The following is a 26,992-nucleotide window of genomic DNA, read 5'->3' on the forward strand; positions in this document are numbered from 1 at the left end:
CGTTATAACTGCTATCACAGCAGTTATCACGCGATCTGCCGATCGCAAAAGCTTGCACGAGAACAGCATTAGTTCGCGTGATACACGAAGGTTATCGCGCGATCACGTGCGCTTTTCACATGAAACGTGCACATGATCACGCGCAAAACGTTTGTTTATCGGGTTTGATTCACTAAACTGTGATAAGACAAACATCACACCTTATCAAAGTTAACACGCCTTATCAGAGTAGCATAGCGAGCGCTACGAACCCGCAGGGTCTCAGGGCAGGACGAGGGGAGCTCTTGTCATTGCCAATTAGCAGGCATACGTTCGTAGCGCTCGCTATGCTACTCTGATAAGGCGTATTAACTGTGATAAAGGGCTTGATTCACTAAACCGTGATAACTCATATCATGACCGCACTAGCGTTTTCACGTGACTATTCGCTCGCAATTGCGAGTTTTAGTTTGCGCGCAATCGCACATTTTCTGCAAGCACGGCCACAAGAAACAAAATTATTGAATATGTTTAGAGGGACCCAGCGCTGGAACAGTTTGGTGAATCCTGTAGAGCAAATGTGTCAACAAGTGCCATGGGCCAAATGCACCCCTCCTTGCCATTTTATGTAGCCCCCCCCCCCCCCCCCATGGTAACTGGTAAGACACACACACCTCCCCCACAACCACCTCCCCACATGCAGAGTAGTGCAGCTGAGCAGTGTAATATTTACCTGCTTCAGCGATGCATTGTGTCTCTTCTGTTCTTCTTGGCAGTTGCACGCTCCGAGCTTCCATACCTCCTTCTCCCGATGATGTGACGTGTCTCAGAGGTATGCAGCATAGTGCATGTGGCTGTCAGAGGAGACCCAAAGCAGCATGGGAGCAGGTAAATGTTAAACTGCTCCCCTGGGCTACTCTGCACTATAGTTTGAGGCTGATCAATGAATGTTAAGGCTGCTTTCACAGTAAGACGTTACAGGCACATGTTAGTGCAGCCTAACTCACAGCAATGAAAACTAAATGGGATGTTCACAGTGGCCACGTTGCGTTACATTGTAACGCTAGACGTCAACTTAAAGTGCTGCATGCTGTGCGTTATATGCGGCTAAGCCGCGTTAGACTGTTTGCACATGCTCAGTAATGTTGGAGGAGGAGGTCTCCCCTCCTCCTCCGCAGCCAGCCACATGGCTAATTAATATTCACTGCACTGTGACGTGCAGTGTTTACTTTCCAGGAGCGGGCGCTCTGTGTGGCGATTGGCTGGTGGGACCACTTGATGCGGATCACGTGGTCTCCGCATCCTAGAGCACAAAAAAAGCGCACCAAGAGCTGCATAACGCAGCTCTAGGTAGCGTCCTCCTCCAGCACCACCAGGCGTTGCGTTAGGGGCCCGTTATGCGACCTATAACGTCCCCTAAAACGCAACGTCCTGGTGGGAAAGCAGTCTTAATCATAATGAACAATTTGAGAATATGCAGATAAACTTTTATGTAATGCCCTTAGGGCTAGTTCAACTACAGATGCAAAACGCAAATCACAACCGCGATCACGATCTTGCATTGCAATTTTGCTGCGATTTGTGTTGTGATTCCCGCTCAACGGAACGAGAATCACATCGCAATCACCACTAAAGTTCTGCACGCAGCATGTTTGCAATTTATGCAAATAGCAAACGTTGCAGTGAGAATGATCCCATAGGGATACATTAGCAACAACGCTTTGCTGATCACCAGCGATCAACAAAGCGCTAAAAAGTGCACAAGTGGGAACCAGCTCTAACAGCAATAAACGGAACACAAACTAGTCCTAAAACTATGTACACACTTAACTGTGGGGCTTGATCATTAGAGGATATTTTCTTTGCTTTGCGGTTGTGGCTGCTACCTTATCTGTATCATCCGTTCTGTTTAAAGGGGCACTATGGCGAAAAAGTGTAAAATTACAGTAAGTAGTAGAAATCTGACACAAGTGACAGTTTTGGACTAGTCCATCTCTCCATAGGGTATTCTCAGCAAGGCTTTTATTCTGTATAAAGACTCGCTACACAGTTTTTTGGCAGTTGGACAGAGCAACTGCCATTCACTAAGTGCTTTTGAAAATAAATAAATCCCTGAGAATCCCTTATGAAGAGATGGACTAGTCCAAAACCTGTCGCTACTGTCAGAATTCTACTACCTACAATAGGTGACAGCAACATAGAAGAAAAGTAATTTATGGCTCATTTTACTCTGGAAAAAATGCACTTCTTATTTGTATATGTTTGCACATATTATACATTTTAAAATTTTTCGCCATAGTGCCCCTTTAAAGAGAACCCGAGGTGGGGTTCTGACAATGCAATCCACATACAGAGGCTGGGTCTGCCTATACTGCCCAGCCTCTGTTGCTATTTCAATCCTCCGTAAGCCCCCTTGCGCTCTGCTATCCCCCATAAATCACAGCCGCGCTACCGACACACAGTGTGTCACAGCGGGCTGTGTTTATCTCTGTACTGTTAGTCTGCCGCTCCCCCCGCCTCCTGCATAGCTCCGGCCCCCGCTGCGTCCCTTTCCTCCCCGCTGATTGGAGGGAAGGGACGCGGGCGGGACCGGAGCTATGCAGGAGTCACGCACAGTGACAGTACAGATGTAAACACAGCCCGCACAGCGCGGCTGTGATTTATGGGGGATTGCAGAGCGCAGGGGGAACTTAGGAGGAATTGAAATAGCAACAGAGGCTGGGCAGTATAGGCAGACCCAGCCTCTGTACGTGGATTGCATTGTCAGAACTGCGCCTCGGGTTCTCTTTAAGGTACATACACATGTCTGATTTTTCCAAACGACTGGTCATTTGGACGTTTAAACGACTGGTCGTTTGGATGTCAAATCGGGCATGTGTACAAACAATCATTCAGCTGATAAGACTGGATTTGACCGATCCGCCAAGCGGATCTGTCAAAACCAGCGTTATCAGCTTATCAGCTGAACGACCATTTGTACACATGCCCGATTAGACGTCCAAATGAGCGGTCGTTTGGTAAAATCGAACGTGTGTACGCACCTTTAGACTGCAGAGGGGAAATCACAGATTGAATTCCTCGAAGAGGATTACAGCGTGTAGCACAGACAGTAAGCGTTAGAGGATGTGGCTAATGTGTGGGCACCTTACCCAGGCATTTTACAAGCAATTCATTTGACATCAGCTAATCGAGCAGCTTATAGACTGAGTAAAATAAGCAAGAAGCCATACACATATTTCAGGTATATGCTTGGATAATTTACCGCTGTTCCCTCTTAATACAAAATTTCCTGTTTTATTTGGAACCGGCTTTTTAGAGCCTTGTCATGTTACTTTTTTTAAAACAAGGAGCAAAATGAAAGTCCTTCCCTTGTGGTTTGTTTGTGTACATAATTAACCCTCAGGGTGGAATTACTCTGACAATTGTATCTTCTTGTAAAACTCAGCCTGCAATTTGCTGGGGATGGGCTCTGTCATACGACCAATTTGCTGCAATTTTCTGTAACGTTTAGTCAGTCCTGTCAGGCTAGCAAGAGCCGAGTACAAGAACTACATGTATAACTTTATTGTTCATCTGACAGACAGACGAACGGGTGGATTGTTAGCCTGGGATCAGCTCTGCTTTAGCCGAATTCCCCATCGGCGTTGAATATCAGCAGTCTTTGTTGTCCATATCCAAGTCAACAAATTATACTAAGGAACATTATGAGCGCTGCCAAGATAAAATGCCTGTCTCTGCAGGTCATCTGTCTCTGAGCACAGCCTCATGGGAGATTTTTGCTTTCTTTGTGATAAGATATTAATCCACTGTTGGCCAATCCCTCACCTGTACCTGCTGGAAACAGTCAAAGGTTTAATTTCATGCTAAAGTGTGCTTATCATGGCATGTATACAGCTACCGGACTGCGCACTTTTACGAGTATTATCTCTATTCCCTTTTCCCTATACAGACAACTTTCCATAGCAATCTTTGTGGAGTATTTAACCTCTTGAGGACCGCTGTGTTAAACCCCCTATAGACCAGGCCATTTTTATCAAATTGGGCCACTGCAGCTTTAAGGCCTCGCCACAGCGCCGCACAATCGCCGCTGGGAGACATCAGAGCGGGAATGCGCGCGCGATCGCCCGCAAACCACGCCCCAAAGACCTTATGCCGATCGGCGTTAACCAGTCCTGGGGCTTCCGCCGCATACACACCCATCGGCGTGACGCGGTCGGCTATTGGTTAAAAGGAACCCGGGGTGTGAGACCTATGGAAGCTACCATATTTATTTCCTTTTAAATAATACCAGTTGCCTGGCAGTTCTGCTGATCTTTCTGGTCAGTAGGGTCTAAGTCACACACCTGAAACAAGCATGCAGCTAAACTTGTCAGGTTTGTCATAGGCATCTGATCTGCATGCTTGTTCGGGGTCTATGGCTTAAAGTATTAAGCTACGTACACACATACGACAACGATCGTTCGTTGTGAATGACGAACAAACTTGACGAAAGAACGACCTAAGTAAAGTAAGTCTTTAAAGGTGTGTAACGATCTGATCGTTAGAACGAACGTTATATCACGTAAAGCAACTATTGCGCTTGCGCATAAAAATGAAAAGTTCCATGGAGCAATAGCGAAATGCGCATGTCAAGCCTAGTACGACCGACCGTTTTCCAACGATGTACTACTCTTGCAAACGATCTTCGTTGGAAAAAATCCGCCAAGCTAGATCGTTTATTTTTAACAAACTAGCTCATCCGTCGTTAGACTTCATGGTCGTTGGCTGCTTTTTTTTAAACGATCGTCGTTTGAAATGATTGGGGAACAATGGTTTCAAGCGACTACAGTCGCATGTGTGTACGCACCTTTATAGCCCCCAGAAGCCGTCCTGTCCCGCACCGGTCCTGCACTATCCTCCGGTCTCCCGTCGTGGCTAAGTTTAATTACCGTCGACTTGTAAGTCGATGACAACTGCGCCTGCGCGCCCGGGCTATGCGAAGCTTTCTTCGCGCTCCAGCCTGCAATAGCGTCCTGCGCTAATAGTAAATAGGAAGCCGGATTAAAAACAAAAACAGATACTCACCTGAGGAGAGGTAAGTCTCTGGGTCCTATAGAGGCTTCCCGTTCCTATCACGGTCCCCGTGTTTCCCCCCGCAGACTTCTCCATTCAAATCTCCTGCCACTGGAGACTTCGGATATCGTCAGGACGACTCAGGCTCCCAAAGACAGGCAGCGCTGTACTGCATATGTGTGTGAGAGGGCGCTCGCGCGTGTGCAGTCCAGAGCCACCTGTCTTCGGGAGGCCAAGTGCTTCTGAAGACTTCCGAAGACCAGCCAAGGCGGAGGAGACCAGTTAACAACCGATCAGTTGTAGACTGCTAATGGGGTAGCCTGCAGGGGAACGCAAGGAGACCGGGAAGGCTATATAGGTAAGTATCTGTTTTTAATTCTGACTTCCTTTAAATACCTTCCCCAGGAATAGATCTAAAAATATCTAAAACATCTGTCTGCAAGTTGGATTATTGGCTCTGTAAAATTCACAGGCTACAGGTGTGCAATAAAAAGTTGTAGATGTTGGTTTTCATCTCACTGTCTCCCATACGCAGGGCCTGTTTTATATCAATAACCCTTTGGTTTGAAAACATTTTTTAGATGTTATCAATATATGATATTGGCGGCACACTGGTCCATTGCTCTCAGATGGAGGTGTTTATCCCTGGATTTGCAATTAGTTAAAGATAGGTTGGATGTAATTATGTTAACTGATCGATTACATTTTTTGAGTATTGAAAATCTGGATAAATTCAATAGCATATGGGAAAAATGGATGGAATATCGGGGCCTCAATTGACCTTATTACTGCTTCTTATTGGATGTTTTACATCTGAATTGAAGCTCTCTATTCTCTGCGTTTTATACTGTCTGTTTACTCAGTGTATTATGATTCGTTGTACTATGTACTTATCCTTCTCTACCTGCGCCTTCTGATTGCATGTTGTAATTTTTTTAAGTTTTTCAATAAACTCTTTGAATAATAAAAAGTTGTAGATGTATGCCTGGCTTTTCAGAGACGTAAACGGATGATTTGCATGTTCACCCACAGCCCTGAATGAATGAATGAGCTGAACACCTGCAAATACCTTCTGGTTTAGGAAGCCAAACTATACCACATACTTTCACACGTTAGAGAAAACTTGGGGTAAATGATTGTTCCGGGCCTTCTCATCTGAGAATCTAGCATGCGTACAGCTGCACATCACTTCTTCCTCATGTGGACCTAAACACTTGCAAATACCTTCTGCTTTAGAAAGGAAAAGCTGTATTGCTTTATTCAAAGTGCACCTGAGTGGAACCAAAAGATTTTTACTAAGGCTGGTTTTAGACCTGGCCATTGTGTTCTCGGTGCAATGCTCCACCCCCATCGCATTGCACAAAACTTTATTCATTCGTCCCTGCGGTAGAGGGCACCAACAGTCATATGCATAGTGCCGCTAGTATTAGGTAGGTACCACCCAGTATAGATAGTAGATGTTCCTCAGTATTAGGTAGCCCCCTCCCCAGTATAGATAGTAGATGTTCCCCAGTATTAGGTAGCCCCCTCCCCAGTATAGATAGTAGATGTTCCCCAGTATTAGGTAGCCCCCTCCCCAGTATAGATAGTAGATGTTCCCCAGTATTAGGTAGCCCCCTCCCCAGTATAGATAGTAGATGTGCTCCAGTATTAGGTAGCCCCTTCCCCAGTATAGATAGTAGATGTTCCCCAGTATTAGGTAGCCCCCTCCCCAGTATAGATAGTAGATGTGCCCTCAGTATTAGGACCCACCCAATATGCAGAGTCGCAAGCTGAGCGTGATAGACACTATACTCACCTCTCCTGCAGGGATCTCTTTTCTGCTGTGTTGCAGTATCCTTTACCTGTGTCTCCTTTAGCAGCTTCACATGATAAAATATGCTATTGGAGGAGTCATAAAGATGGGATCTATCATACTCTGCTTACAAGTCACGGTTCTGCCATTACCGTGGTCTGGGAGCTCTTGGGGGGGGGGGGGGGGGGTACAGCACTCCCTCGGGGGGTGCTGGCTCGGGGTGAGCAGCATGTCTGTAGAGGCAATCGTTTGGCAGCCTAGGTTGGACATGTGAACAAGGCTTAATTGATTATTATTATTATTATTAATTTACATATCCCCATCAGCTAGGTATACGAATGTTTGAAGCAGGCTCCAAGTGATTTAGGCTCTCTGGCCTCCTAAAGGGGTCACATGACCCTGAACTTGAAGCAGCTTGGAGGTCAGCATGGGGGGTGGGAGCAGCATGAGGTCAGTTGGGAGAAAAGGGAGGCAACAAAATTCATGAAAATTAGGTTTGAGTATAAAAAGAAGTGAAGTTGACAAGTGATAGACTGCATCAGGCTACATTATTCCAACTGGGTACACAAGCCCAATAAGTTAGACACGGCCCTTTACTCCATCCAGATATAATCAAAGGTTAACTTATTGTCATTCTCTCATTAGCTTCTGCTAAACATTCACAGCACATTTCTGCTTTCCGTTTTACTGGAGTCAATGAACAGCTTGTTGTCTTGTAACTGATGTCCCAGTAAACCCGTCCCAAAGGGGAATCATATGTCTGTTCCTCTTCCATGCTGTGACCTCCGACCTCCAGCAACTAGCAGAAGTCCTGTTCCCACCAGACTTCTGCTGTACAGACATTACTGAGGGACAGCAGGGGCCAATGGCTGAGCAAAGTGACAACAGATGCAGGACACCACACATCAGCTTTCACATACTATATACTGGATATTCGGCTACTGAAGTCCAAATCCAAATAAGCTTGATTGGTAGGACCAAATACACTGAGCATTGCCAAAGCAAATATACTAGCATTAGCATGGGATGCGGTGGTTGTGGGAATAAGGGAAGGGTATAGGAGGTTGGGGTATACAATCCATAAGGGATAGTATAGGGGGCTGGGTGAGGAGGGTGTAAGGGCAGTATAAGGGGTATACAGTCCATACAGTCTGTCGGGTATCATGTTCCTCATAGTTGGTGGCAGGAAACGACATATCGGGCCGCTATTTGCACGATTGTTTCCTCTTCCCCAGTAGGATGTAGAGTTTCCTCTCCTCATCTGTGGAAGTGAAATCCAGGAGTGAGCGGAGAGTGTCTGGAAGTGGGCGGTCCCCACAGGTGCGTATTTGCTGCAGTGTAGCAGGAAGTGGTTCTCATACCCCAGGACCCCCTGGTCACACTGCCTGCACAGTCTCTCCTCCCGGGGCTTCTATGTCTGTCTGTGCCGCCCTGTCTCTATCTCCAGTCACTGCTGAGCAGGGGCGTCTCTGGGCAATATAGCACCCAAGGCAAATACTGAAATTGCACCCATCCCCCCCCCCAAACCAATACTAATAGGTAGCCAGATGCGCCCCTCAGGATTATGTAGCCAGAGGTACCTTTAGCATAGGTGATCAGAGGTATCCTCCCAAGTACAGGTAGCCAGAGGTGCCTTGTATAAGTAGACACTCTTCCCCCCCCCCCCCCCCCTTCCTCCAGTGTAGGGAGTGAGAGGAGTCCCCAGTCCCCCTCTTTAGCTCTAAGCTCATCTTATGCTGGGAATATACGATGAGATTTTTCAGTAGATTTACTGTCCAATCATTTTTCTGATTGATTTCCATTCACTTGTAAGAGAAATCGATCAGAAAAATGATCGAAAATCAGATCGGACCTATCGGAAATTATCTATCGAACCATCTATCTGCCAAAAAAATCTCATGGTTTTTTCCCAGCATAAGTATAAGTAGCCCCCCTCCTTCTGTTAGGGCATGGGGATAGTGTCAGTGGGCTATCTATTATGCTCGGTACACACCATACAATTTTCTGTTAGATATTCTGTTAGATTTAACTGCCAGATAGATTTTTTTTTCCAACATGCTGGAAAGGTGTTTACTTAGCATTACTCACAGACCTCAGAGGTTTTTTACCCTACTTCCAAGGCCTGCCCTACCACAGAAATTTCAGGCAGATAAGGACTGATGTCATTATTTTATTGCACACATTAGCAGAGTGGGGGTGGGATAAATAGAACAAAGAGTTTAGAGAAGTCACTGATGCTATCTTCACACCTTCTCCTGGGTAAATAATGGACAGCTAGAAGGGGAGGAGGGAACATGACAGCTCCTATAGCTGTTAAAATCTGTAAAAAAATATTTTACCTTATAAATCAGTGGAAACATGACAGTAAACACCTAATCTGCTCTTTGTTTCATTGTTCTCTGTTTTAATCTGACTGTTATCACCTCTGATAAGAATCCCTGACTGAGCACTCAGTCTAGCTTTGCTACGGAAAGATTATAGCTGAGTCTGTCTTCTCTGGTGTCTGTTCAAGCCCAAGCCTGCCCCCTTGTGGCTCTGCTATAATGACTCAGCTATAATTATTCCCTGCAAAGCCAGACTGAATGCTCAGTCCAGGATTCTTATCACAGCTGATAATAGACACTTTTAGCAGTGAGGATGAAACAGAGAGCATGGTAAGTGTTTTCTCTAATGTTCTTACTGATATATATGGTAAAATACACAAGGGTGCTTTGTCTCTGGTTCCCTTTAAGCAGAAGTGTGAATAGACTCCAAACAATAAAAATGAATCTTGTAGTTAACATGTTCACACTGAGCTTCTGGCTGCATCCGTACAGCACGTCCAAGTTTGTGCATCAAAACAACTTCTGACGTGCAGAAACATATGACGGTGCGCCCACAGAATCTTAACCGCAAATTAAATGGGCGTTTCCACAAGTCCGGGATGTTTTATCTGGAACTATAATAAACTTAGCACTTTAATTATATAATCTGTGGTGGATTATGTTTATTAATTCACCCGTAATTAATTTGCAGGTAAATCGGGCACAGCAGCATGAATGGTCAATTATTTATCTCGCTTGAGAGACTGGGCAGATGGCCAGAATAAAGAAAACCTGAAATTAGAGCAATATGGCGGGGTTGCTGATTCATTCATAAAGACACTGCCTGACTCTGGTGCCGATCCTCTTCCGCTAATACCGCCAGAACTCGACTGGTCTGGCCACATGCTTATTTCACACGTGTGACTCAGAACCTAATGACGTCATAAAGCAGCTCAGTATGACAGACAATTGGGCCTTTTAAAAGGTAACAAAGATGGCAGCATCTATATTTAACTCACTTCAGGTTTAGGCCTGGTATCCACTAGATGCGTCTTTCTGCATTTTTCCTCAAGCTTCATGACCAATTATATCTGTCAGCCCATGTTAATGGAATGCCTCACATCTAGGTACCTTTGTCACACTCCTTCACCTCCATGCATTTCCTCTTTAATCTCCAGATACCTCCCCGCCTAGAACCTCCATTCCTTACAGGAGACCCTTTTGTCCTCTACCTTAGTCACCTCCTCTCACTCTCGCATCCAGGACTTCTCACGGGCTGTCCCTCACCTTTGGAACTCTCCCAAGGCCTGTCTGTCATGCTCCAAGCCTGGAAATCTTGAAACGTACTCTGAAAACACACCTATTCAGACAAGCTTACAATCTGCTATAGGAAGCATTGGGAGATGACTACGACATCCCCTGTGTTTCCTTCCCTATTGTTTCTACCCCACTACCCTCTTGATTGTAAGCTCGCAAGGGCAGGGACATCCTCCTGGTGTTTCTTATATTGCTGTAATTTACCATATGAGCATGTACCAACTGTAGTGATATCTCAAACTACACATTATAACTATGTACGTATTTGTACTTGTACCATTGAATGTCATGACTGTACAGTGTCTTGAACTTCTCATGTATATATGTTCCCCAGTATTTGTTTTGTACAATCTACAGTGATACGGAAGATGTTGGTAGTATATAAATATAAGATATAATAATATAATAATAATACTGGTCCAAAATAATATAGATTCAAAATTTAATTGACATTTTGCCGCCCTCCGCCTCCTCATTCGTTCAGTCAACTCTGACTCTTCGTGGCCATGTGTACTTTTGCCCACCAGATGTCTCTGTCAATTACTGCTTCTTTCAGCTGTTGCCTAGGCATGTTCATAGCTTCACATATGCCATCTTAGCCTCTGTCCTCTTCTTCTTTTGTCCTTAATTTCACCAATCAAGGATATCTCCAAAGAATCCTGTCTTCTCATTATGTGACCAAAGTATATGAGTTTTAATAGTAGTATCAGTCCTTCTAGAGAACACTCTGGCTTTATTTATTTAAACTGTACCAGTGCTGATTAAAAGAGAACATTTTATACATACCTGGGGCTTCCTCCAGCCCCATCCGCTCGGATCGCTCACACACCGCCATCCTACGCTGTCTGCAGCTTAGGGAACCTGGTTCCGTCACTTACGTTAGTCGGAGCCAATCTACGTCAGACTGGTTTCGACTGACGGCAGTGACGGGACCCAGTACCGAAGCTGCGGGCAGCAGAGGACGGCGGCGTGGGAGCGATCCAAGTGGATGGGGCTGGAGGAAGCCCCAGGTATGTATAAAATGTTTTCTTTTAATCAGCTCTGAGTCTCTTCAGTATTGACTGGTTAGATCTTCCGGCAGTCCAGGGAAATTCTTAGCAGCTTTCTCCACACCCACAGTTCAAAAGCATTCATTTTTCTAAGCATCACTTTAATTATAGTCCAACTTTCACAGCCATAAGCTACCACCGGGAAGACCATGGCTCTTACTATCCTAATCTTTGTTGGCAAAGTGACATCTCTATCCTTTAGTATCTTGTCCAAACTTGCCATAGCTTTCCTTCCAAGCAACAAGGATCACTTAATCTCATGGTCACCATCTTCAGAGATCTTCGATCCCAGGAAGATTAAATCTTCTACTTTCTCTTCATCTTAAGGGCAGGGTTATAGGGATTTTTTTTCCTGAGTGTATTTATAATAAAGTGCCTTTTTGATATGACAATTGAAGGCTCCATATTTCACTTTTTTCTATGAATTAACTTTTTTAGGTGAGACTTCTAGTGAATATTGAGGCTGATATCCCATTGTGTATATATTTTTCTTCATCTGTTTGCAGATGGTTCACTGAAGCAGATGACATTCCCGATTGTGCTTGTCAACAGGCGTGCTTGTGACAAGATGAGACCTATTCAAAGTTGAATAGGTATTGAGGGACCCTGTACTGAAACAGTGGGCTGTAGAGGGATTAGGGAAGCATCTGGACCATCCAGAGGCTCTCCACTACTGAGGTGAGTATTTAGAGCATGATAGAATGTGGCAAATTTTAATGGAAATGGGGATACCAGGCCATCTTATTTGCCTTTTCAGAAATCTATATGCAAACCAAGAAGCAACATTTAGAACTGAGCATGGCATAACTGACTGTTTCATAATTGGTAAAGAAGTACGACAAAGTTGTAATAGGGAAGGATGGTTTGGATGAGTCACATGCTGGAATCAAAATAGCAGACATGTATATTAACAATCTGATATATGCCAATGATACCACTCTGATGGCTGAAACTAAGTAAGAATTAAAGAGCCTAGTCATGAATGTAAAACAAGAAAATGCCAAAGCTGGTCTACTTACTTAACATCAAGAAAACTAAAGCCATGGGCTTGCACAGAATGACTCCAGAGGGCTGCAAGAAGTTTTTTTCTCTCTTTAGAGTTCCTTTAAAGAGAATCTGTATTGTTAAAATCGCACAAAAGTAAACATACCAGTGCGTTAGGGGACATCTCCTATTACCCTCTGTCACAATTTCGCCGCTCCTCGCCGCATTAAAAGTGGTTAAAAACCGTTTTTAAAAGCTTGTTTATAAACAAACAAAATGGCCACCAAAACAGGAAGTAGGTTGATGTACAGTATGTCCACACATAGAAAATACATCCATACACAATCAGGCTGTATACAGCCTTCCTTTTGAATCTCAAGAGATCATTTGTGTGTTTCTTTCCCCCTGCAGCTATCTTCCACTGAAGTGTCAGGCTGTTTCTTCCTGCAGAGTGCAGACAGCTCTGCCTGTATGTAATTCATCAGTATGTGAAAGCCCAGCCAGCTCAGAGGAGGATTTATCCAGCTTGTAAAAGATAATAGAGCAGAGAGAAGCTGCACTAATCTAAATAACACACAGCAGTGTGCAGAGAGGGGCCAGGAGGGGGGAGATGCATCACAGAACCACAACACTGAAGAACTTGGCAGCCTTCCAGGCACAGGCTGACAAGTCTGACAAGAGAGAGATAAGTTGATTTATTACAGAGATGGTGATAGTAGAACGTGCTGCAGTAAGCCAGAACACATTAGAATAGCTTTTGGAACTTGTAGGATGATAAAAAAAAGGATGCAATTTTTGTTACGGAGTCTCTTTAAGCTTATATAATTGCCTTTAGGTTGTAACCTATATCCATTATGTAATCTAAAGCTCTGAGTAATACGTTGCTGCTTGGAGAATAAAAAAAAAAACAGCAATAATGATATGGGTAGATTTACACTTTGGGCTGTGTACAGCTCATAGCCAGCTCACATATTCCTGCACACCCCTCCCTCTGGTTCTTAAGAAATCCTTCCAATTTCATCCCCTCAGGTGTTCACATCAAGCTGCACCTTACAGTAAGTGAGGAATTCACTCATTAAACCTTCCCATGAAACACATGTATCCCCACAGGCAGCCGGTCAGTTTCATCCAGAACTGAGAGCTGAGAACCAACCAGCCTCGGTCTCCTCAGGGAGTGTCCACTTTATAGGCCATCGTTAGGGCGGGGCAGGAATTTACTTCTCCCCCTCTCTATGGAGACAGATGGCTGCGATCAGCCCACTTATCTATCAATTTTCTCTCTGCAGCTACCAATTATTCTTAGTGCAGTAGATGTAATCTACAAGAGGAACATGTTGTCAGTGCCAGCACGGAACATACAGGATACGTAACTGAGAGTGAACAGAGGCGCCAGCAGGATATAAGGTACTAAAAAGTTTAAAATACCTCAGGAGGTGTTGGTGGACTCGCCTCCTTGAAGTAGACAAGATACTGTCAGCTTTTTGACAACAACAGGTTTATTTATATACTCCAGACAACCATGCAACGCGTTTCACAGGTATATTTCTGCTTCCTCAGGCAATAACAAATAGAAGTACACGCAGTACAGTCTCAAGGTCAAAGGCGCTTAGCGTGACCTTGTTGTTAAAAAGCTGTCAGTATCTTGTCTACTTCAAGGAGGCGAGTCCACCACAACCTCCTGAGGAATTTTAAACTTTTTAGTACCTTTTATCCTGCTGGCGCCTCTGTTCACTCTTATATTACCAATATCCACCCCTGGTGGAGGGGTCGATCCCCATCTCTTTTTTCCTGATCTACAGAGAGCGACTTTTAATCCTGAGTGAGGACAGGTCTAATCTCCTCACCTGGCTGTACAGTGGCTACCTAGGAGGTAACCCACTTTTGTGAGTCTATACACTATATACTTTTCAATTCCAACCTATTGTTTTGCTTACTACACTATATAGGGCTCTCGGTGTCCCCACTTTTGTTTATAGGATACGTAACTGGCACTGGTGCATTCTGGGTAGAAGTCACATTTGGTGCCACTAGTGTATATGTTAAGGCCAGAACCCAAAGTCTGGCCACTTTGGGATCTAGCCAGTCAACAGGAAATGGCCGGCTAATGCGGCCAATACACGAAATACAGACTTCTTTCAGACTTTGACTGGCAAGAACACGACATGACTACATGTGGCTGACCAAGTCCCAAAGTGCTTTCCTCACGGTCGAATTTATACTTTTTTCACACCAGGGCCAATTTTCTTGTGGCTCCCCTTGCATGTGCAGAACCCACCTTGTAATCGTTCTGCAGCCCCCTCTTATATGTCTAATGTTCATGTACAGCAGATCCCTTCAGTTATAGACAGATCCACTGGCCAACAGCTCCCTATTTCCATGTGTTGCTCCTTATTTGCAACCTCAGTATTCAATTTGCAGCCTCTTCTTCCACATGCAATAATACCTCTTCCATGTCCAGCCGCCCCTTGGCCAGCTGCCGCCCAAGGCCCGGGCCTTTGTAGACTTTCCAGAAATCCAGCCGTGGCCTTCCTCCCTGCTGCCTCCTATTGATGGCCTGTTTGTACTCGAACATCTGTCACATGCATAAGCTGCAGCCGCCAGCAGTGGGAATTTGCTGCACAACACCAGCAACACATGGTGCTACAATGACAACCCGCAGAAGCTACACACAAGCGCACTGCCGCCCCTTTTATTTTCCCGGATCAGTGAGAGGACACATGGAGTTGGGACGGTGTGCACTGCGGCAGGTTGAGGAGCCTGGGAAATTGCAGATGCCTGCTGCAGACGCAATTTCCCCGCTTTCTTTGGAACTTGGCTGGCCAGCTGTGCTCAGGTCATGTTCTGCCCAGACAAAGTCCAAAAGGAACAAGCTTTTTGAGCATTGGTCACAGTAGCTCGGCCACTTATAACATTGATCAGCCAGGTCCCGAAGTGGCCGTAACATATATAATTGTGGTATTGTGGCTAGCAGTCTCGCCTTGCAGCCTTGCAGCACTAAGGGCCCAGGTTCAAAACTAGTCCAGGATACTCTGCATGGAGCTTCCATGCTCTCTCTGTGTCTGCATGGGATAATTCCTCAGAACACTCCTCCCACATCTCAAAAACATATATGGCTTCCCCACATATTGGCCTTAAAGAGAATCTGTATTGTTAAAATCGCACAAAAGTAAACATACCAGTGCGTTAGGGGACATCTCCTATTACCCTCTGTCACAATTTCGCCGCTCCCCGCCGCATTAAAAGTAGTCAAAAACCGTTTTTAAAAGTTTGTTTATAAACAAACAAAATGGCCACCAAAACAGGAAGTAGGTTGATGTACAGCATGTCCACACATAGAAAATACATCCATACACAAGCAGGCTGTATACACCCTTCCTTTTCAATCTCAAGAGATCATTTGTGTGTTTACCTTCTGTCCCCTGCATCTCTCATGCACTGAGCATTACAGGCTTCCTGCAGACAGCTCTGCCTGTGCCTGTGTTTGTAATTCCTCAGTATGTGTCAGCCAGCTACTTTCACAGCCTAACAGAGGAGGATTTTTATCCAGCTCTCTTCTATCACTGATAAGATAGCAGAGAAGCTGCTGGCTTATGTAAAAAAAACACACACTGGAGTGTGCATAGAGGAACAGACCAGCACGGAAGAGTTGGCAGCCTTCCAGACACAGGCCGACAAGTCTGACAGGGGAAAGATACATTGATTTATTACAGAGACAGTGATAGTACAAAGTGCTGCAGTGAGCCAGAACAGATTAGAATTGGTTTAGGAACTTGTAGGATGGTAGAAAAAACATTGTAATTTTTGTTACAGAGTCACTTTAAAGAGAATCTGTATTGTTAAAATCGCACAAAAGTAAACATACCAGTGCGTTAGGGGACATCTCCTATTACCCTCTGTCACAATTTCGCCGCTCCCCGACGCATTAAAAGTGGTTAAAAACCGTTTTAAAAAGTTTGTTTATAAACAAACAAAATGGCCACCAAAACAGGAAGTAGGTTGATGTACAGTATGTCCACACATAGAAAATACATCCATACACAAGCAGGCTGTATACACCCTTCCTTTTGAATCTCAAGAGATCATTTGTGTGTTTCTTTCCCCCTGCATCTCTCATGCACTGAAGTTTCAGGCTGCTCTTTTCTTCCTGCAAACAGCTTTGCCCTTGTCTGTAACTCCTCAGTATGTGAAAGCCCAGCCAGCTCAGAGGACGATTTATCCAGCTTGTAAAAGATAAGAGAGAAGAGAGAAGCTGCCCTAATCTAAACAATACACAGGCAGTGTGCATAGAGGGGCCTGGAAGGGGGAGTTCATAGCAGAACCACAACACTGAAGAACTTGGCAGCCTTCCAGACACAGGCCGACAAGTCTGACAGGGGAAAGATACATTGATTTATTACAGAGACTGTGATAGCAGAAAGTGCTGCAGTAAGCCAGAACACATTAGAATAGCTTTTGGAACTTGTAGGATGATAAAAAACAGGATGCAATTTTTGTTACGGAGTCTCTTTAAGCCCCATACAATTTTTTGAGCGATTCGATTCAATCCGACATGTCCATTCGGGATTCGATTCAATTCAGTTTGCCATTGCAGAACAATTGCAAAATGAATCGAATCGAATCCCGATCGGACATGTTGGATTGAATCGAATCGCACAAAAAATTGTATGGTGTAGATGGGGCTTTAGACTATGGTAGGAACATTAGACTGAAGTAAGGTTGAGATTTTACGTCATTTCAGGCCTAGGTTAAAGTTTTAGAAAATGATAAATCTTATTTAGACAAAACACCAAATTAGTGTTTTAGCTAATTAAAAGCAATATTAAATGCTTGTAAATTTTTTAGAACCAATTATTATCTACTACGATTAAATATATACGGTATTTGTCAAGGGGTACTTGTGATAATGTTTACTAGGCTAGGGGTACTTGGTGAGTACGGGGTTTAGTTAGGGGTACATACTAATAAAATGTTGAGAAACACTGATCTCAGGGACATGACTATGTACTCTGTAACGTGCTGCCACAGGTGTCAGTGCTATAAAGAAATACACAATAAGAATAACGCTCCCTAGACAATAGTGATGGGTCGTTCGCGAACGAGCCGGCTCTAAGAGCCGGCTCTTTGCTGCGAACGACAAGAGCCGGCTCTCAGTTTTGAAAGAGCCGATGCCTCAGCCGCCCCACACAGCTCTGCTTTGCTGTGTAATAAAGGGTGCTGAGGCATGCTGGGAGATGTAGTCCTCCTCTTGCAGCTTTTAGCAGTGTATGGGGCGGAGCAGAGCAGTAGCAGGAGGGATTGCCGGAGCCAGAGAAGCAGTCTGGAGTTGTCATGGAGACGGGGGTGGGGCTTTTACTCCGATTCTGAGTGGCGTCTAGTGATATTTAATGAAGAGCCGATTGAGAGCCGTAAGAGCCGGCTCTTTAATGGGAGCCGATTCAGAAGAGCCGATTCTCCAAGAAGAGCCGGAATTCCCATCACTACTAGACAAGACACAGAATATTTATATTGCACTTTTCTCCTGGCGTCCTCAAAGCGCCGGAGCTGCAGAAACTAGGGCGCACTCAGTAGGCAGTGCTGTGGTAGCGCCTGACCAACGCTTAATTTGGGTGCAGGGCTCTCCCTGCTGCCCCAAAACTCCCTCGCGTCATTAAATACTATTCCCCCTCCAAGTCATAGAAACTCGGAGGGAGGTGTAATTCTGTGTCTGACGATTGCCGGAGCCCCGAAGTACTCTTACGTGCCCCACGCAACATATCCTTACTGCTATGGGACACCTAGTTTATGACCAACACCCTAAAAAAGAAAAGCACAGAGATAACATGAGCACAAATGGTGCAATATGTCACAGATAGCGGATGTCAAAGGAAATTGTAATACTCGCAAAGGAAGGTTGCATCGGGGCAACCACACACCTGATGCAAGTGGAGATGTATAAACCCGACTCCACTCGGGTGCCCAGCTGGAACTGGATGTGGTCGCACTCTTGGAAAAAAACAACAAAGGTCCTATCGGTAGCACAGCCACTAGGTACCAGAGTACACCTCTCCAAAGGAGAGTTCTTGGCTCTATATATACCTTCAGCACTGTATTTGGCCTGAGGAAGTGGGCGCAGACCTACGAAATGCATTGCCTATGCATATTATATGAATTTGTCGTTATTGAGGTAAGCTACTTCCCTTTTTTCAATTCTAGTTGTTTATTCACCTTTGGGCACCTCTTAGCCCCTTTGTGTCATGGGCAGTGTTAGGGAGTCTTGCCTAAGGTCTTCTTACTAAATAGGTGCTGGCTACAGAAAGAGCCAAGATTCATACCCTAAACATTAAACGTCTATCATATGAAATGATCATTGGGATTGCTATTCGATACCTGGAATTCCAGTTTGAAGCCAAGTTCTGTTCAGATGTGTCGGTAGGCTACAGGCTAGCAACACATTCTGTTGTTATCCAGGGGGGCGAAAGGACGACGGAGTGCATGTCTGACTCTGACAGAGCAGCACAAGAGCAGCCATAGTGAGTAGGAGAAAAGTAGTATCAGGCTACACTCGGCCAAGACAATTTTCTAGTCCGGATCTCCCACCAATGGATCGGGGGAGATCGAAGGCCAGAGCACACATATTCGATTTTTGTTTTAGCTCGCAAATGGCCTGGTATTTTCAGTGAGGGGGACAAACTCGTAAATAAATAGACCTGTCACAGTGATAGGCATGGAGAGATCTAATCTTGCTCTGCCTAGTCCCCACACAGTCCAGATACACTATCACACTGTAGTGACATATAGTAGAAAAGCAGTAAATTATTCAGGATACACTTCCTATAGCTATATATTGGTATGTAGCCCCACCCTCCCACTGAACACCCTCTCACTGAGACTTAGCCTAAGCTGTTTATTATGCAAAATTCCCCTGAGCATTCTGGGAGACCAGAGATCTTTTCAACTGGCTTTAAAGCTCTCAGTAAACAAACATGCATCAGTACTCAGTAGAATGCAGTAAACTAGTAATGGACTAGTAGATCTAAGCCCGTTTAAACACGGCTCTAGGTCTCTTGTGACACCGCCGCATATTAGTGCGCATGCGCTTGCACTCGGCCGCCCGCGCACACGCCTACCCGGCTCCCTGGCCCCGTCCTCCTGGCCCAACGGTTGTCCGTGCTGCGCACATGCGCAGTAGCAAAAAAACACGGACACAGGGACAGGATGACGCAGGGACAGGTTAGGTTTTATTATATAGGATACCTTAGTCCTGAACATATTGCAAAAATGACGCCCTGTGTGTGTGTATGGGGAGTAGTGCAGAAATTTACCGCACCTCCCTTGTCCCGGCGACAGCCTTTGTTTAGCTATAAAGTGGCCCGTTCTTAAGTCCTGACCGGCGCATGGGCAGTATGTCCGTGGGAGTACGCGCGCATACCTGTGGGAAGACTTACCTGGCACGCGTGCCCTCTGACGCTGTGCATGCGCAGAATGTTTACTTGGGCAGCTTGTGACTGCGCTCTCCGCTGACCTCTGGTCCATTGCGCGCAGGCGCTGGGTACGTATTCCCGTGGGGGTGGGCGCATACACCCGCGGACACGCTGCGCATGCACCAACCTTGCTGACCAGGACTTAGGAATGGGCCACTTTACAGCTAAATGGAGGCGGACGCCGGGGCAAGGGACTTCTGCACTACTCCCCATACACACACAGCGGCAAGTGGGGAGAACAAAGCTCTTGTTCGGGCGACCGGCTGAATGAATCGTCCCAGCCGATTGCTGGCTAAGGCATAAATGGACGCCAGTGTTCTCCCCAGGCTCTTTTAGCCGAATGCTCCTGGAGGTGATAGTCATCTGAGGGTGATGGGGGTGATAGTGAGCTGAGGATGATAGGGGTGATAGTGATCTGAGGATGATGGGGGTGATAGTGATCTGAGGATGATAGGGGCGATAGTGATCTGAGGATGATAGGGGCGATAGTGATCTGAGAGTGATAGGGGTGAAAGTGAGCTGAGGGTGATGGGGGTGATAGTGAGCTGAGGATGATAGGGGTGATAGTGAGTTGAGGATGATAGGGGTGATAGTGAGCTGAGGGTTATGGGAGTGATAGTGAGCTGAGGGTGATGGGGGTGATAGTGAGTTGAGGATGATAGGGGTGATAGTGAGCTGAGGGTGATGGGGGTGAAAGTGAGCTGAGGGTGATGGGGGTGACAGTGAGTTGAGGATGATGGGGGTGATAGTGAGTTGAGGATGATAGGGGTGATAGTGAGCTGAGGGTTATGGGGGTGATAGTGAGCTGAGGATGATAGGGGTGATAGTGAGTTGAGGATGATAGGGGTGATAGTGAGCTGAGGGTTATGGGGGTGATAGTGAGCTGAGGATGATAGGGGTGATAGTGAGTTGAGGATGATAGGGGTGATAGTGAGCTGAGGGTTATGGGGGTGATAGTGAGCTGAGGATGATAGTGAGTTGAGGATGATGGGGGTGATAGTGAGCTGAGGGTGATGGGGGTGAAAGTGAGCTGAGGGTGATGGGGGTGATAGTGAGTTGAGGATGATAGGGGTGATAGTGAGCTGAGGATGATAGGGGTGATAGTGAGTTGAGGATGATAGGGGTGATAGTGAGCTGAGGGTTATGGGGGTGATAGTGAGCTGAGGATGATAGGGGTGATAGTGAGTTGAGGATGACAGGGGTGATAGTGAGCTGAGGGTTATGGGGGTGATAGTGAGCTGAGGATGATAGGGGTGATAGTGAGCTGAGGGTTATGGGGGTGATAGTGAGCGGGGGATGATAGAGGTGATAGTGAGCGGAGGATGATGGGGTGATAGTGAGCGGAGGATGATGGGGTGATAGTGAGCGGAGGATGATAGGGGTGATAGTGAGCTGAGGATGATAGGGGTGATAGTGAGCTGAGGATGATAGGGGTGATAGTGAGCTGAGGATGATAGGGGTGATAGTGAGCTGAGGATGATAGAGGTGATAGTGAGCTGAGGATGATAGAGGTGATAGTGAGCTGAGGATGATAGAGGTGATAGTGAGCTGAGGATGATAGGGGTGATAGTGAGCTGAGGATGATAGGGGTGATAGTGAGCGGAGGATGATAGGATAGTGGTATTGGGTGAAGGTGCTGACTAATGCGACTCGCTGCTAGTGACCTTTATACCAGCCTGAAGAGTAAAGTCTGCCACCTGCAGGTTAACCAGTGACTGATATATCGCGCACACATCGGCCGATCTTACCTCATCGGGGTTGATCAGGAAAACCTCGGCGATCTTGGCGTACAGTTCCTTGACGTTGGTGAAGCCCTCTATCCTCCCGGTGGGGCTGCCGTGTGCCAGCTGGGTGTGGAAGACCAGTTTGGGGCGCAGGCTGACGGGCGGAGGGGGCAGCCCAGGTGCCCCGTTGGCATTGGGGGCTACATCGGCAGCACTGGGAAGAATCTTGTCGTACACGTGCTCGCTTTCCACCAGCTTGGAGGAGATCTCCTTCTTCTTCTTCCTCCCTCGCAGCCCCAGAGGCATGGTGGCAGCGCAGAGATGCAGGGATGGCTCTGACTGTAGGAAGCCCCCGGCTCCTGTACCCCTCCTCCTCCTGTCCACAGAAGCTGGCGCTGCTGCCCCTGAGTGCCTCCTGTACTCCTCCTCCCGTCCTGAGAAGGTGGCACTGCTGCCCCTGAGTGCCTCCTGTACCCCTCCTCTCCTGTCCTCAGAAGCTGGCGCTGCTGCCCCTGAGTGCCTCCTGTACTCCTCCTCCCGTCCTCAGAAGGTGGCACTGCTGCCTCCCTGTCACTGAGTCAGTCCTTGTTCACAGGTAAGACACTTCCTGCTTCACTGGCAGCTGGGAGACTCCCCTGCAGCTCTCCAGCCCTCCCCTCCCTGCACGCCACTCACTGCTGCACTGTACTGTACTTCTCTTATGGCTGGGATGTGCTGAGTCCCCTCCCCAATCTCCTGCAACTGTCCTCACTGCTCACCCATACTCTGCACCCCACTGTGTGTCCCAGGCAGCCCCCTCCCCAATCTCCTGTCCTCACTGCTCACCCATACTCTGCACCCCCCTGTGTGTCCCAGGCAGCACCCTCCCCAATCTCCTGTCCTCACTGCTCACCCATACTCTGCACCCCCCTGTGTGTCCCAGGCAGCCCCCTCCCCAATCTCCTGTCCTCACTGCTCACCCATACTCTGCACCCCCTGTGTGTCCCAGGCAGCCCCTTCCCCAATCTCCTGTCCTCACTGCTCACCCATACTCTGCACCCCCCTGTGTGTCCCAGGCAGCACCCTCCCCAATCTCCTGTCCTCACTGCTCACCCATACTCTGCACCCCCCTGTGTGTCCCAGGCAGCCCCTTCCCCAATCTCCTGTCCTCACTGCTCACCCATACTCTGCACCCCCCTGTGTGTCCCAGGCAGCCCTCTCCCCAATCTCCTGTCCTCACTGCTCACCCATACTCTGCACCCCCTGTGTGTCCCAGGCAACCCTCTCCCCAATCTCCTGTCCTCACTGCTCACCCATACTCTGCACCCCCCTGTGTGTCCCAGGCAGCCCTCTCCCCAATCTCCTGCAACTGTCCTCACTGCTCACCCATACTCTGCACCCCACTGTGTGTCCCAGGCAGCCCTCTCCCCAATCTCCTGTCCTCACTGCTCACCCATACTCTGCATCCCCCTGTGTGTCCCAGGCAGCCCTCTCCCCAATCTCCTGTCCTCACTGCTCACCCATACTCTGCACCCCCTGTGTGTCCCAGGCAACCCTCTCCCCAATCTCCTGTCCTCACTGCTCACCCATACTCTGCACCCCCCAGAGGCGTAGCTAGGTCTTTTAGCGCCCGGGGACAAATACTATTAATGCGCCCCCTAAGGTGAAGGCTGCGGCGCACGCAGCGCAAAAAAAGGGGCGTAGCCACATACAAATGTGGGTGTGGTTATGGGTGGAGCCAAATGTACAGGAAGTTAGCAGGTTCACGCTCACCCACCCTCCCTCAGTATGTACCTTCCAGCATGTTCCAAGACAAATTCAGCAATCATGAGCCCCCCCCCCCATCAAGACAAATTCAGCAATCATGAGGCCCCCAACATGACCAACTCAGCAATCATGAGGCCCACAACAAGACAAATTTAGCAATCATGAGGCCCCCAACAAAAGAAATTCAGCAATCATGAGGCCCCCAGCAAGACAAATTCAGCGATCTTGAGGCCCCCAACAAATCATGAGGCCCCCAACAAGACAAATTCAGTAACCATGAGGCCCCCAACAAGACAAATTCAGCAGTCATGGGGTACATAAATAGATAGCATTTCACATAAATAGGCAGAATGCCCCCTGAATATGGTAGACATCTCTCACCTGGCAGCAGTTCCCCAAAATACACTCAATCGGACAGCAGTGGTTCCCCAAAAATAGGTAGCCCCAGGTCTATAGGTGTCCCCAGAATAGGTGGCCAGCAGTATAGATGTCCCCAGAATAGATGGCCAGCGGTATAGATGTCCCCAGAACAGGTAGCCAGGGGTAGAGATGTCCACTGAACAGGTAGCCAGGGGTATATGTACCCAGTATATGTAGCCAGGTGTATATGTGCCCAGTATATGTAGCCAGGGGTATATGTGCCCAGTATGTGTAGTCAGGGTTATATGTGCCCAGTATATGTAGCCAGGGGTATAATATGTGCCCAGTACATATAGTCAGGGGTATATGTGCCCAGTATATATAGCCAGGGGTATATGTGCCCAGTATATATAGCCAGGGGTATATATGCCCAGTATATGTAGCCAGGGGTATATATGCCCAGTATATGTAGCCAGGGGTATATATGCCCAGCATATGTAGCCAGGGGTATATGTGCCCAGTATATGTAGCCAGGTGTATATGTGCCCAGTATATGTAGGCAGGGGTATATGTCCCAGTACAGTATATGTAGGTAGAGGTATATGTCCCAGTATATGTAGGCAGGGGTATATGTTCCAGTATATGTAGGCATGTGTATATGTCCCAGTATATGTAGGCAGAGGTATATGTCCCAGTATATGTAGGCAGGGGTATATGTCCCAGTATATGTAGGCAGGGGTATATGTCCCAGTATATGTAGGCAGGTGTATATGTGCCCAGTATATGTAGTCAGTGGGTATATGTCCCAGTATATGTAGGCAGGTGTATATGTGCCCAGTATATGTAGGCAGGGGTATATGTGGCCAGTATATGTAGGCAGGTGTATATGTCCCAGTATATGTAGGCAGGGGTATATGTCCCCAGATTAGGTAGCCAGGTGTCCACCCAGCAGGAGGGGAGAAGCGCAGTGGAGGGAGAGCTATGGGGACAGTGGGGAAGGGTGGACGTCTCCTCCCCCCTTCCCTCACCTTAGGGGGCTCTCCCTCCCTCGCTGTCTCCTCCACAACTAATGTCCGGGTGGCTGGCAGCGGCGGGCGGAACTTACCTGCGTCTTGTCGCAGCGCGGGATGGATTTGCCGCTACTCTGGTCTGGTCCAGACCAGAGCAGCGGCTGCAGGACCCGAACTTCTGGCGCGGAGGTAAGTCCCGCCCGCTGCACCAGCCACCCGGACATTAGTTGTGGAGGAGAGAGTGAGGGAGGGAGAGCACTAAGGTGAGGGAAGGGGGGGGAGATGGCCCCCCTTCTCCACCGCTGCTCACAGCTCTCCCTCTTCTCTGCGCTGCTCCCCTCCCAAAGAAAAAAACCATGCAGCTCAGCTGGGCGCCCTTGGGGACCTAGCGCCTGGGGGCACATGTCCTACCCCGACCCCCCCTAGCTACGCCCCTGGCACCCCCTGTGTGTCCCAGGCAACCCTCTCTCCCCAATCTCCTGTCCTCACTGCTCACCCATACTCTGCACCCATTGTGTGTCCCAGGCAGCCCTCTCCCCAATCTCCTGTCCTCACTGCTCACCCATACTCTGCACCCCCCTGTGTGCCCCAGGCAGCCCTCTCCCCAATCTCCTGTCCTCACTGCTCACCCATACTCTGCACCCCCTGTGTGTCCCAGGCAACCCTCTCCCCAATCTCCTGTCCTCACTGCTCACCCATACTCTGCACCCCCTGTGTGTCCCAGGCAACCCTCTCTCCCCAATCTCCTGTCCTCACTGCTCACCCATACTCTGCACCCATTGTGTGTCCCAGGCAGCCCTCTCCCCAATCTCCTGTCCTCACTGCTCACCCATACTCTGCACCCCCCTGTGTGTCCCAGGCAGCCCCCTCCCCTATCTCCTGCTCCTCGCTGCTCACCCATACTCTGCACCCCCTGTGTGTCCCAGGCAGCCCCCTCCCCAATCTCCTGTCCTCACTGCTCACCCATACTCTGCACTTATTGTGTGTCCCAGGCAGCCCTCTCCCCAATCTCCTGTCCTCACTGCTCACCCATACTCTGCACCCCCCTGTGTGTCCCAGGCAGCCCACTCCCCAATCTCCTGTCCTCACTGCTCACCCATACTCTGCACCCCCTGTGTGTCCCAGGCAACCCTCTCCCCAATCTCCTGTCCTCACTGCTCACCCATACTCTGCACCCCCTGTGTGCCCCAGGGAGCCCACTCCCCAATCTCCTGTTCTCACTGCTCACCCATACTCTGCACCCCCCTGTGTGCCCCAGGCAGCCCTCTCCCCAATCTCCTGTCCTCACTGCTCACCCATACTCTGCACCCCCCTGTGTGTCCCAGGCAGCCCCCTCCCAATCTCCTGTCCTCACTGCTCACCCATACTCTGCACCCCCTGTGTGTCCAGGCAGCCCCCTCCCCAATCTCCTGTCCTCACTACTCACCCATACTCTGCATCCCCCTGTGTGTCCCAGGCAACCCTCTCCCCAATCTCCTGTCCTCACTACTCACCCATACTCTGCATCCCCCTGTGTGTCCCAGGCAGCCCCCTCCCCAATCTCCTGCTCCTCGCTGCTCACCCATACTCTGCACCCCCTGTGTGTCCCAGGCAGCGAGCCCCCTCCCCAATCTCCTCTCCTCGCTGCTCACCCATACTCTGCACCCCCCTGTGTGTCCCAGGCAGCCCCCTCTCCAATCTCCTGTCCTCACTACTCACCCATACTCTGCATCCCCCTGTGTGTATGGCAGCCTCCATATCCCTCTCACTTCAGTTGTCTTTTATGGGTATGTTTGTATTTCTAGCATTTATCTAGTTCATTATATTTCCTTTTGTCAGTTTGTATGTACTTCATTTCTCTGTACCTGTCAATTCCAGCAAACATTCTTTGTATAGCTGTCACAAGTAAGCACTGTGTACTTTGTCTTGCACAAACCATTTGAAGTGCTGTTACTGTTTTGTTGCATTTCGCACAAAGTATTAATTTTCCTTGTGTTATCCAGGTTAATGGAAAGCTGGGCAATAGAAAACTGAGCTACAAAGTGGCCAGGCAGATAACTTGAGGTGACTTGTAGTGAAAAACGTCTATCAGAATCTCCACTTGTACAGGACATATAGGCTGTTGAAATCAAAGGCAAAATAACAGTAAGGCTAGGTGCACACATAGCAGAAAAACGCTAGCGTTACGGAAAACGCTGTGTTTTTGTCGCTAATGGAAATCTATGGGCCGCAGG

At 47.7% G+C, this 26,992-nt stretch overlaps 1 protein-coding gene across 1 annotated transcript in view; it reads right to left on the reverse strand.

The window, feature by feature from the left end:
* Window positions 1–22,302, reverse strand: part of GIPC2 (GIPC PDZ domain containing family member 2) — a 129,114-nt gene extending 106,812 nt beyond the window's left edge. Inside the window, exon 1 of the mRNA XM_068239170.1 lies at window positions 21,688–22,302. Within this exon, the coding sequence (XP_068095271.1) occupies window positions 21,688–21,969 (282 nt within the window). The 5' untranslated portion in view covers window positions 21,970–22,302. The remainder of the gene's footprint in view (window positions 1–21,687) is intronic.
* Window positions 22,303–26,992: the final 4,690 nt, after the last annotated feature.

This window comes from Hyperolius riggenbachi, chromosome 6, assembly GCF_040937935.1.
Source record: "Hyperolius riggenbachi isolate aHypRig1 chromosome 6, aHypRig1.pri, whole genome shotgun sequence".
Lineage (NCBI taxonomy): Eukaryota > Metazoa > Chordata > Amphibia > Anura > Hyperoliidae > Hyperolius > Hyperolius riggenbachi.